Below are 11177 nucleotides of genomic sequence, written 5' to 3'. Positions count from 1 at the left end.
ATAGATCCGCTAAACCCATTTCAGAAACTAGAGGGAGCGTTATTTAGGCTATAAGTATGACACGTCCTCAGTGTATGATAACTTGCGCTTGGTTTGTGATTTGAGTTTATGAAGTGAACGTTTAACGTCATATTAACTCAATGGCGCCCTCTGGTGGGGACCATCAGCTCAGCACCACTAGGCCGCTGGCGGACTGCTGAGCTGATGTCAGCCACAAGAGGGAACCCTTGAGTTAATATTCAAATCAGATATTAGATTAAATATTACCTAATGCAATGCAGATGAAAAAAATCAGCTGCGTTGCATTATTTAGTCGGCGAGAGTGTATAATAATGTCAAGTTCCGTTTTCTAAGCAGAATCAGGCCAATGGTCCTCGATCTTAACTTTCTGTAACTCTCTGGTTAGAAATATGTAGCCTATGTCATCATAAGCTACAGTATACAGAATCCAGCTTGAGAAGGCCCATGCACTTTCATGTTACGACCTTTTTAATTTGTTTACAAAAGTTTACATCAAATCTATAGCTTCATGCAATCCGTGTATTCATTTCATAAAAAGGGGCCTTTACTTTTAAAGTTAATGAGGCAATAAACTGGATCGAGCTTTTACTTTGATGACCATGTGTGTGCTGGTGTTGTAAAGTAAAGAGCAGCCTGCCCATGCATCAGGCCTACGGGATAATGGTAATGGTATTGTCGCCTGCAATCAGGCCTCCATAAAACACACGTCAAATAAAAAGAAAGATTCAATAAATGACATGATGTTATAGTGGGACTAAAAGTCCACACGCCACGACACGTCTTTAGGAAGTCCCCGTTGTAAAACCTTCACACCAGCGCCGATCAAACCATTAAGGCGTGGAGATCAAACTGCAGTTCAGGGATGACGTCGTGAGGATTGATTTCACCTGCCGCGTGGTCTCGTAAAATACTATAAACTTGTACGTGGCTTCACTTCAAGGGAACCCCCTAATGTTTCAGCATCTAACCCCTCACCCCATTCCAAGAAGATCTGTTATGGCCTACATATAAAAAATAGGTCTATCTAGGCCTTTATGCTGATGCACAAATTAAATCAATCACTCCCGAAGTCAGTGTTTTGCGGATCAACAAAATATTCCGTCATTTTTACTCCCTTAGTACTTACTTAGAATCCAATATATTTTGACCAAAGAAATATAAATACATTTAAAAAAAAAAACGCGCTTCAGTGAAGCGACTTTTCCCTTTGCCTTTGCCCTGGAGAGGAAGCGCGCCGCCTGACTGACGTCACTTAGAGCCAGATCTCGAGATAAGAGGACGTATAAATATTGATCGACAATCCCCGTTGCTTACTACTCCTCAACCTGCTCTGTGATTGCACTGTACGAACCTCAACACTGTAGAGAAAGGTAAGACCATTGATGTATTGTATTTTTATATTTAATAATTATATTTAACAGAGACCATTGTGCTTGAATATAGTCTCGTTTGCATGTGTTTTGTATTTATTGCATCTTAGTTGAACTCACTGAAGTGGGAAATTTATATTTGTACATTCCACTTCTGTAGTGGCCTTATGTTGGTTTTGGTTTGGTTTTCTTGACCCCCTGGGGAGCGTGGAGAAGCAAAGGGTTCCATTTGATAAGGCACGGCGTTTACCCCCTTTATGACATCCTGAGGTGGTTCATCGATAGTTGACCATCTGGTTAACCAATACTATAGTTTATTGGGTGGCACAGCTGCTCTCAGGGTCCTGACAGAAGCGTATAAGAAGTCTGTGTTTTAGTCAAAACAGCGGTCTTCAAATTGCATGTCTCTTGGAGGGACTGTGGTCCCTCCGAGAGACAATTTTGAGCCAAGTCAATCACAACTGTCTAAACTGGGTAGAATAAAGAATGATACCGAACTTATAACAATTATGGTCATATATTTTGGGTAATAACGGTACAGTGACATATAACGTTTGCTTTGACGTTTAGTTTTTCATCTCTTTCTCTCTCAACAGATGTCAGAGGTCGAAGTTGTCTCAAATCAGGTGAGAGCAATACTGCAATATTTGTTTAGCAGAACAGTTGGTCAATAGATATTGACTATCTCGTGTTTTATCTTTGGAGAAATGTGGTAGGCTAATATTTGGTGATATTACCTCATTTAGTTTTCCTAAAACATTTAAATTGGAAGTAAAGACTCATTTATGTTTCTGACTCAGAATAACATCTTAATCTTATGATATCAACGCTATACAACATTAACAACAACACAGACATCATAAAAACACTCGTCAATGATCCACCCATCGCACATCCCATCGACACAAACTCAGCCAGTCTCATCAGCACCTCAAAACCCCCCCTCCCTCGTTCAGACACCTGTCACTCACAGCCGCCACGTCGACCCTATCCCCACCCTCTGACCTCTGACCTTTGACCCCGCCCCCCAGAGCGCGATGGGGCGTGTCTCCAGCCTGCCTCTGGTCAGCTCCACCTACGGCCTGGTCCTCGGCGCGTACTGCTCCACGCGGGACCACCACCCCGTCCTGGCCTCCGTGTGCCGCGCCGCCGAGAGGGGCGTGTGGGCCCTCACCTCCGTCGCCATGACCACCGCCCAGCCCCTCATCGGCCGGCTCGAGCCCCAGCGTAAGAGAGAGAGAGAGAACCCGCCTCAACCGCTTCTCACCGGTTGATTCGGATCCGAAACGCGTTGACGACGGGGATATACGAAACCAGGAAGTGGAACACTGGGAACGTGATCCGTACTGTGTAACCTCTCACCCAGTTCCCAAGAGAGCTTAGTCACTCATTATGAAACACCTCAGTCTGTTTATAAAGTAAAAGTCTGCGCTATATTTACATTTATATTGAGGGCATTTGGCAGACGCTTTTATCCAAAGCGACTTACAATAAGGACATTTGTCAGAAGAAAGAGAAGCAACAATATATCTGTCGGTACAGTAAGGACGTGCCACGCACGTACACAACAAAGCTCTGTATATAGCAAAGTTATTGTTCATCCACTGCACCCTTAGCGTCGTTCTCGACGGTTAAACGATGACAGCGTTGTCTAGAACAATCTAGAACGACCCTGCCCTTAAACAGCCTAGTGAAGTAAGTGAAGCACAGTGAACACATCGAGGTGTTTATTTGCGATAGAACGGGGTTTAGCTCGGACCGTGTCACCCACATACACTGATTTGTTCCTCTTCGGCCCCCCACAGTTGCCATTGCCAACCAGCTGGCCTGCAAAGGTCTGGACCAGATTGAGAAGACCTTGCCAATACTTCAGCAGCCGTCTGATCAGGTAGACAAACAATCCCATCGGACCGCTGACCGCCACGATTGGCACATCTCGCCCATGACCCCTCAGCCCCCACAAGCTTTCACAACGATGGAGTTGGCAGACGCCCTGATGTTTTAACGGCGCTGATCCAACACTGGTTGGGGCAGCCTTGATCTCTGCCCACAGCTGGTTTAGTGTTGAAATCATCATGACAGGAAGGGGAGGAGTTGTACTTCATTTCAACAAATTCAATGAAGCTTTTATGTAGAATATGGATCAGAGACGGCATTCACTAATGCTCGGCATTGAGGGGGACAGTCTCAAACTACACAGGAGGAAACATGTAGATGGTAAAAAAGTGAATTAACCCAAGATCTATGTCAAATGTATGACACATACGAGGTCATGATGTGCATGATGCATGATGTTGACATATGCATGATGGTTGACACGTGAAAGTGTTGTGGATAAACCCACGTTCTAAGGTCGAGAAGGACTGGGGTTGAATGATCAAGGCCTTATCGCGTCTGCGCACCGTAGCTTCAGAAACCCGAGTTGGTTTGCAAAGAACTCGCGAACAGTCTTCGGGATCGGATTTATCTCCCCCATCGTGTTGCTCTCCCAACATGCACTCTGGCCAATCAGAATGCTCTAAGCTACGGGCCGTATTCCCGTTGCCTGCGTCGCCTCGACAGAAGGTTACAATTCGTGGGAGGCGCCCGTCAGGCCCTTGGGTGGACGCAAGGAGGGTCCACGAACGTGGGGCCGTAATCAGCCCTTAAGTGTTGGCCGGTCAGCCCCCCCCCCCTGCTGAAGCGTTTCTCTCTCTACCGATATTCCAACTATTTGGCTGAGAAGCCTCCAATATTTTCCACCATAGCAGCCACGTCACGCACCATCCTTCAAAGTGTCTGATGAGAGCCTCCGAACTGCAGATCATAAAGCTCATCCATCTCCCACCATGGACCCCTCCCAAGGCCTGACAACCTCAGGGTCAAAGGTCACCTGGCTGGCACACCGGTGCTTAACAGTCTCTCTCTCTCTCTCTCTCTCTCTCTCTCTCTCTCTCTCTCTCTCTCTCTCTCTCTCTCTCTCTCTCTCTCTCTCTCTCTCTCTCTCTCTCTCTCTCTCTCTCTCTCTCTCTCTCTCTCTCTCTCTCTCTCTCTCTCTCTCTCTCTCTCTCTCTCTCTCCCCAGATCGTGTCCAACGCCACCGGGGCTGTGGCGGTTGCCAGGGAGACAGTGTCAGGGCGGCTAAGGGGCGCGGTGGACCGTACCAAGGCGGTGGTCAGCGGAGGGGTGGACCGTACCAAGGCGGTGGTCAGCGGGGGGGTGGACAAGGCCCTGAGCACCTCTGAGGACCTGATAGAGCACTACCTCCCCCCCGGCCCGGAAGAGACGGGTGAGCTGACCCCTAGACCCCCCCACTACGATATATACTAATATACTAATACTAACCAACCATTCTTTATGTTGTGTTAGCATTTATATAGCATATATATGCTACTATATATTATAGCACCTATATGCTTAAATATATTAGCACATATATACTAATTAATACATATTATAGAATATATATTATTGCATATGTATGAATTCCTTTTGTTTCAACTTTTGGTCACATGCTCAATATTGAACGACAAGTTCAATATTGAGTTGTTTTTCGGAGGTTGTGTCTCCCCACCCGTCTCCCACACCAGAGCCCTGTGCTAAAACTAGCTCAGCAAAACAATTCCGTGAACCGGGATTTTGAGTTCGGGATCAGGAGTTGAAAAAGAGCACATTTCAGACAGCGCTTTGCTTGTGAGGCAGTGTTCACTAACCTCCTGATCGCCGCCGGCTAGCAGGCATGCTAATCCGTTCCTCGGCGAAACCCTACGGGGTTTACAGATGAACCAGCGACCTTTGTCGTTGCTCAAACCCACGTTAAACCAAGGAGCAGGAAAAGCGTCTGTACACCCCGGTACTAATCCCGCCGCCGTGTTCCAGAGTTGGAGAGCGGGCCGACCGGGGGGCCGGAGGGGCCCAGCTACTACGGCCGCCTGGGGACCCTCTCGACGCGGCTCCGCAGCCGGGCGTACGGCCGGGCCCTGGCCAGGGTGCGAGGGGCCAAGCAGAGGAGCCACGAGGCCATCGCCCAGCTGCCCCACACCGGGGACCTGGTGGGTCTCCTGCTGGGAGGGGGGGGGCGCGTGCCCACGCCTCCCGCTTGCATTTCTGTTCGTTAAGAAGCTAAAATAAAATGAAATAATAACTGAATACGAGATGCTAAAGCGATGTGGCGGCAGCAGCAGCTCAGGAGGTAGGGCGGGTCGGCTGGTCACCGGTAGGTCGCTGGTTCGATCCCCGGCTCCTCCTACCGGAGTGCCGAGGTGTCCCTGAGCGAGACGCCTCACCCTGACTGCTCCTGACCAGCCGGCGGTCGCCCTGCGTGGTCGACTCCGCCGTCGGTGTGTCAATGTGTGCACGAACGGTTGCAAGTCGCTCCAGATAAAAGCGTCAGCTAAATGCACCTAAATGTCAATCGCAAGAAGGTATTCCTAATAACCCAAAGTCTCTCGTGCTCTCGTCCCCGTGGCAGTTCGACTTCGCCCGGAGGAACGTGGGCGGGGCCAACAGGAAGGTGTACAACACCCTGAGCTCATTGGTGGAGAGGAGGATCAGCAGCTCGCCCCGGGGGCAGGAGGAGAACGAGGACCCCAACACCGAGGTGAGGCGGGCGGCACTCTGGACCCCCCAGGGGGCCCAGCCTCTCACCGGAGCTCATGCAGTGATGTCACTGCAGCCCGGCCGTAGATGCTGAACCGCATCCAGCTCGGACCTGAAGCAACGAGTCTGTTATTGTGGGGCTGGATCTCTAAACAATGGCGTGTTTATTCATGAGGCACCTACAAACCCAAGGCCTCTCCCAGTGCTTTACACCTAGGAGGCTTGGACCCCCCCCCCATAATCCAGGACATGGGGGGATGTTGAAGACTGAGGCCACGTTTATACCTAGCAGGGTATTTATAGAAACGAATATTTCCCCCCCTCCGTTTTCAAAACTAACATTGTGCACACATCATTTTCAATAAAGTTGTTTACATCAAAACGCATAAATAGGCCGTTGAGCGCCATTATACCTATGCCAAACCTATGGGCGGCAGTGTAAGGATAAGGTCATGCAAGCCAATCAGAATCCTCAGAATCAACAACGAATAACACAAGCGTCTTCCTGTAACAAACAAACTGTAAACATAGGGCGCTCATGTGACGTTAAGCATTTCCTGGCGCATAATGTGACGCTTCAGAACCTAAAACCCCGTTTCTCCACGTTGACACAACACATAACCGTCGTTTTCAGAAATCTCCACTTTGGCCGGAGTTCTTTAGAATTGATCGTTTTGTGATAAAAACTGCGTTTTCGTGTAAATGAGGCCAAACCGCGTGGACATATCTTCCTTTTCCCTTGGTGTAAACAGGGCCTGAGGTTTACTGCAGAGTTTGAGCCCTGATACATGCAGCAGTTGAACGGTGTCATGAAGGAGATCTCAGAGTGTGGTACACACTGATTACTCAACGCACAACAGGTGCACAGCCTCAGAGTCCAATCAGACTGCCAGGTGAGGCTGCTTGAAGCCAAAAGGTGACTTAGGAGACAATGCATCCCAGCTGAACGGTTCCTTCTCTCTCCTCCCTCCCCCTGCAGGTCGCGGAGCCCCTCCCCCTGCAGGTCGCGGAGCCCCTCCCCCTGGCCGCCTCCCTCTCCCAGCAGCTGCAGACTACCTGCCTCACGCTGGCGTCCGGTCTGCAGGGCCTCCCCCGCCACCTCCAGCGGGAGGCGCGCTCTCTGGGCCGCTCCGCCTCCGGCGTCTACGCCAGCCTCACGGCGGCCGGAGTCGGGGCCCTGCCCGAGGGCGCGCTCGCCGGCGGGAAGGCGCGGCTGGGCCAGGTGAAGCGGTCCCTGGACCAGGTCCTGGACTACCTGGTCAACAACACGCCGCTCAACTGGCTGGTGGGGCCCTTCTACCCCCGCCTGCCCAGCCCCGCCCGCCCCGGGGAGTCGACGCCCGAGGTCGCAGCGCCGCCGCCGCCGCCGCCCGCCCAGACCACGGAGTCCCCAGAGGACCAGAGCCCCTCCAGCAGGGACCCCAGCCCGCAGCGTGGGGGGCCCTCTCCCTGGGGGCCGGTGGTCCAGCAGCAGGAGGTCTGGGGGGCGGAGATGCAGACGATGGATTCCCTGAGAGTCGCCTTCCAGCACTGATTTCATTTCTGCACAACTCTAGTTCTGTTTTTCTTTTTAAACGTACAGACTTGCCCGATTTGTCGTGACCCTCTTACTGGAATGGCCTTAACCATGTCGTTCCCATGTCTGCATTTCAGAAGCCACGGCTTTAAACATGTGTGACCAGTCAAATAATGTTGGAAAGTCCACAAACTCTGGATTAATTCCAATTCAATCTCATTTTTTAGCCTTTAAAAAAGGCTAGGCGGCCGAACAGCTTTATATCTGAACTGTACTTTGTTTGTTTGGCAGTTGAATAGCTGTTCTACAAGCCATTTTAATAAAGTCATAAAGTGAAGAGATTCAGAGCAGCTTAAAAAAAAATGTCATCATCGACAAAGTAGGAGAAATAAAGGCTTTATTTTATATCAGCATAAAAATAAAAGGTTCACAAACAACTTCCACAGGTCCCTAATTTTTTTTTTCAGTGCTAAAAACATAAAAAACAGACCACACAGATGCAGTTCACTATTCTTCAGCGGGCTTCGCCTTACTGGACAGGTAGTCCATCAGCCTCTGGAGAAAGGCAGTCAGAAATACAATGAACATAAAACCAGGAGTGAATTTACGCCTGCGATAGCTACGGGCCCACCAGGACCTCAAGCACACCAACGTAAAAACATTTCAAAAGGGAAAGAAAACATTATCCGATTAGCCGGTTATGTCAGGGGAGCAGTTTGTTTGGACTACAGTCATTCCAATCTGCACAGTTTACTAGATTAACGGTAAATGTTTATTGCAAAACATGCTCTACTTGGAGTAAACGTTTGTATGTTAGATGTGAAACTAAAGAGTCAAAGAAAGAATACCGCAAAGTGCCAACGTGAAAGAGTAAGGCAGTAGAATGCCCGCATCAACCAAAAGGCTGCCCAACAGAAACTGAAAACCTGCTCACATAACCCCAGCCTCAGTACTCAGGGTTGGTCAGTTAGGTCATTATGACTCTCAGGCCTAGCCCCGCCCTTATTGTTGGAGCTATAACCCAAAGGGGGTCGTCACAAAGGTCACAACTAGATGATCCCTTCGGAGAGGGCGGAGCGATGACGTACCATAAGCTTCTGGATCTGGAACATGGCCACATCATCCAGCAGGTCCAGGGAGATGTCATCCTTGGTCTCCTCGGAGAGGCAGAACCTCTGCGGGCGAGAACATGCAAGCCATCAACCGGCTGCCGTCTGGTGCCTTCTCTGCGTGGCCAACCCTTACCTACAAAACCTGGTACACTTGTTGGCCAACTTGTGTAGAAGAAGCTATTAGGGGCTAGCACTACAAACATGTGGTCCATGAGGTACTGATGCTAGCGTGAAGACCATGTGGTCTAAATAAGGCATCGGAGATATTAATTGACAATCAGCATTCATCCATTTCAAGGGGGATGCGAAGCAATGTCCTCTTTTCACAGAGACGTCATAGCAGGACAAGCTGGGACCTCTCTCATTACACCGAGTCTGCTGGTCTCATGCAACCGACCCAACCTACTCTCGCCCCCCCCCCGCCCGGGGCCCCTGGCAGCAGCCGGCCCCTAGACAGCGCTACGAGCGGCGCCGTGTTCGTCAGAGGACGGCTCGGTGCCGACGGCCGTTAGAGACAAACTAACGCGTCTGTACCTGGCCCTGGGAGGTGGTGATGGTCACGTGAGGATTACAGCCGGCGACCGAACACAGGTCCCCTGCAGACGATATCGCCCTGTAGTGGGGGGGGGGGGTTCAGAACGACACGGCAACAATGTCAACAGGCTGCAACAGGAATCCATTTAGATTCTTGGAGGACAAAATGGCGGGCAGCACCAACCCACCTCAGCCTTTTCTGCTTGGTCTTTGCGACCGGGTCGACGCCCTTGGCCACACGGCTCAGGGTTCTCTTCACGGTGCCCGACGAAAACCTGGGGCCAGAGAGAGTCTGGATTAAACACCGCCGTATCGGCGACGTTTAACTTGAGGAGATCATAAGAGGCCTTAAGGGCTGATTATGGTTCCACGTTGACGCAAGGAAAGAGGGTTTACAGACCCCTTACGTCCTTGCGGACCCTCCTTGCGTCCCCCGCAAGGCCCAGACGTGCGCCTCCCAAAAAATGTAACCTTGCGTCGAAGCAGCAAGAGCTGTGATGGGTCCGCTCACTAATACCCGACGCAGAACCACAACAGGTTCACGACTGCGTCGAGGCGTCAGCATGGTTGTTGCGTTGCGTCGACGTGCAACCATAACCGAGCCTTAAGTGTGAGGCGTTACCCCAGATTTCCGGCGCTGGCGCTGACAACCAAACCTCTGCTCTTGGCGGTCTTCCCTCCCTGGAAGGAAAGTAACGACACAAGGGGCCACGTCAACTTGGAGAAATCCGAATCTTCATCCCTCCATTCGAGTCGATTCAATTAGACGAGTCGGAAGTTATGCACTTTGGTCTTCCCATGATTTCATTTAAACAGATTGTATTGATATAATTGCAGATGTAAAAGGTATCATTTTATTTGTTACATGACAAGGGTTAAAATAAATTAAGCACATGCATTTCACAGAATGCTATAATTCAAAACGTAATCAAATCCTTTTGGATGATCCCACTAGTGACAAATACGGTTATACAATATTGGTACACAAACAAGTTCAGCCTCAACCAATCACAGGGTCTAAGTAAACGAACGTTAATAATTTCCCTAATGTGACTGACCGTTTGGGACTTCGCTGATGGTTTCTGACCCTGGACTGATTCAGCGGGGGAACTCCGACCTTAGAATGGAGAAACAAACTCAGTTTATCCTGAACAGATAGATCATTACAAGTTCTTCCTGCATTTCTGAGGGTAGCTCTACACACAACCGCATCACCTTTTCTACTGGACGTCCTCTTCAGGGGCCGCTGGATCTCTGGTGAATTAGTCTGAATTAATAGAAAGGTGCAGATATGACGGCATGCAGCTGATTAAAACACACCTTAATAGAAGCCAATTAGACGCTTGTTCAGAGCCTCACCTTTATAGCAATGGAAACGTCGCTTGAAGTGACTCCATCTAGGCGGTTTAGAGTAACGTTAGTCCCAAGAGTTTTTCGAGAAATAAAAACGGGGGGGGGGGGGGTTTCGGACCAAATATTATTTTTACACAAAGCAAAAAGTCCACTGGTTAGGGCGCATTATGATACATAACATTGTTTATAGGCCTAATTAATAAATCCAGCCTTACGGTCGATCAAGTCCCCTATGAGAGTACGCTGAAGGGAAGGAGGCATCTTCATCAGCTCCACTTTGAAGAACTTATCCACAGTCTTCAACATGTTGTCCATCCTCGCTTCCATCTCCGATATTCTCTCATGGGCTGGAGAAACACAACTTATAGTTACTTTTTAATTGATCGACTGAGTGAGTGATTCATTCATTGACTGATCTTTGAGGCCGAAGGAGTTGTGTGGGTGAACGAGGGGCACTAAGCACCTTCCTTCTCAAACTGCTGGATGAACAAAGTGAAGCGGTTGTTCCGGAGCTCCGCGGCCTCCTGTTCTGGGACTTGACTAGAGTCGCGGAATTTCTGGCTTCTGGTTCTTCTCGGCGACATGTTCTCTTCCGTCGGTGCAGTCTTTACAGGATAAACACACACCTCCCTCACTTAGGCTATTTATTACATCCCCCGATTCCTAAACGGACCAATCAGCAGCCTGTAGCCT

General features: G+C 49.6%; 2 protein-coding genes across 4 annotated transcripts; one reads left to right on the top strand and one right to left on the bottom strand.

Moving 5' to 3' along the window:
* Positions 1 to 1311: 1311 nt before the first annotated feature.
* Positions 1312 to 7953, top strand: LOC130369758 (perilipin-2-like). 2 transcript variants are annotated; one of them, XM_056575294.1, is made up of 8 exons: positions 1312 to 1391; positions 1988 to 2017; positions 2423 to 2618; positions 3197 to 3279; positions 4455 to 4659; positions 5250 to 5422; positions 5842 to 5970; positions 6973 to 7953. In XM_056575294.1, the coding sequence occupies exons 2-8, from the start codon at positions 1988 to 1990 to the stop codon at positions 7501 to 7503; spliced, it is 1347 nt and encodes a 448-aa protein (XP_056431269.1). In that variant the 5' UTR covers positions 1312 to 1391; the 3' UTR covers positions 7504 to 7953. The 2 variants fall into 2 exon arrangements, with proteins under 2 accessions (XP_056431269.1, XP_056431268.1); XM_056575293.1 differs by having other exon boundaries at positions 6949 to 7953.
* On the bottom strand, positions 7866 to 11108 carry cdca9 (cell division cycle associated 9). Of its 2 annotated transcripts, XM_056575309.1 has the most exons (10): positions 10948 to 11108; positions 10700 to 10831; positions 10491 to 10528; positions 10347 to 10398; positions 10190 to 10248; positions 9754 to 9812; positions 9320 to 9406; positions 9132 to 9210; positions 8574 to 8660; positions 7866 to 8040 (listed from the first exon to the last, which is right to left on the bottom strand). In XM_056575309.1, the coding sequence occupies exons 1-10, from the start codon at positions 11066 to 11068 to the stop codon at positions 7993 to 7995; spliced, it is 762 nt and encodes a 253-aa protein (XP_056431284.1). In that variant the 5' UTR covers positions 11069 to 11108; the 3' UTR covers positions 7866 to 7992. The 2 variants fall into 2 exon arrangements, with proteins under 2 accessions (XP_056431284.1, XP_056431285.1); XM_056575310.1 differs by lacking the exons at positions 7866 to 8040; positions 8574 to 8660 and adding an exon at positions 8696 to 8747.
* Positions 11109 to 11177: the final 69 nt, after the last annotated feature.

This window comes from Gadus chalcogrammus, chromosome 17 (assembly GCF_026213295.1).
Source record: "Gadus chalcogrammus isolate NIFS_2021 chromosome 17, NIFS_Gcha_1.0, whole genome shotgun sequence".
Lineage (NCBI taxonomy): Eukaryota > Metazoa > Chordata > Actinopteri > Gadiformes > Gadidae > Gadus > Gadus chalcogrammus.
This window is presented reverse-complemented; position numbering and strand designations above follow the sequence as displayed.

What these genes read in the sequence shown, in the direction of transcription:
- cdca9 (XM_056575309.1), bottom strand. Translation starts at nt 11,068, where the DNA reads ATGTCGCCGAGAAGAACCAGAAGCCAGAAATTCCGCGACTCTAGTCAA. An exon ending in CATCAGCGAAGTCCCAAACG is followed by an intron (nt 9,813 to 10,189) that starts GTCAGTCACATT and finishes CTTTCCTTCCAG; the next exon opens with GGAGGGAAGACCGCCAAGAG. An exon ending in TCACCACCTCCCAGGGCCAG is followed by an intron (nt 8,661 to 9,131) that starts GTACAGACGCGT and finishes TCTCGCCCGCAG; the next exon opens with AGGTTCTGCCTCTCCGAGGA.
- LOC130369758 (XM_056575293.1), top strand. Translation starts at nt 1,988, where the DNA reads ATGTCAGAGGTCGAAGTTGTCTCAAATCAG. An exon ending in CCCCGGCCCGGAAGAGACGG is followed by an intron (nt 4,660 to 5,249) that starts GTGAGCTGACCC and finishes GCCGTGTTCCAG; the next exon opens with AGTTGGAGAGCGGGCCGACC. An exon ending in ACGAGGACCCCAACACCGAG is followed by an intron (nt 5,971 to 6,948) that starts GTGAGGCGGGCG and finishes CTCCCCCTGCAG; the next exon opens with GTCGCGGAGCCCCTCCCCCT.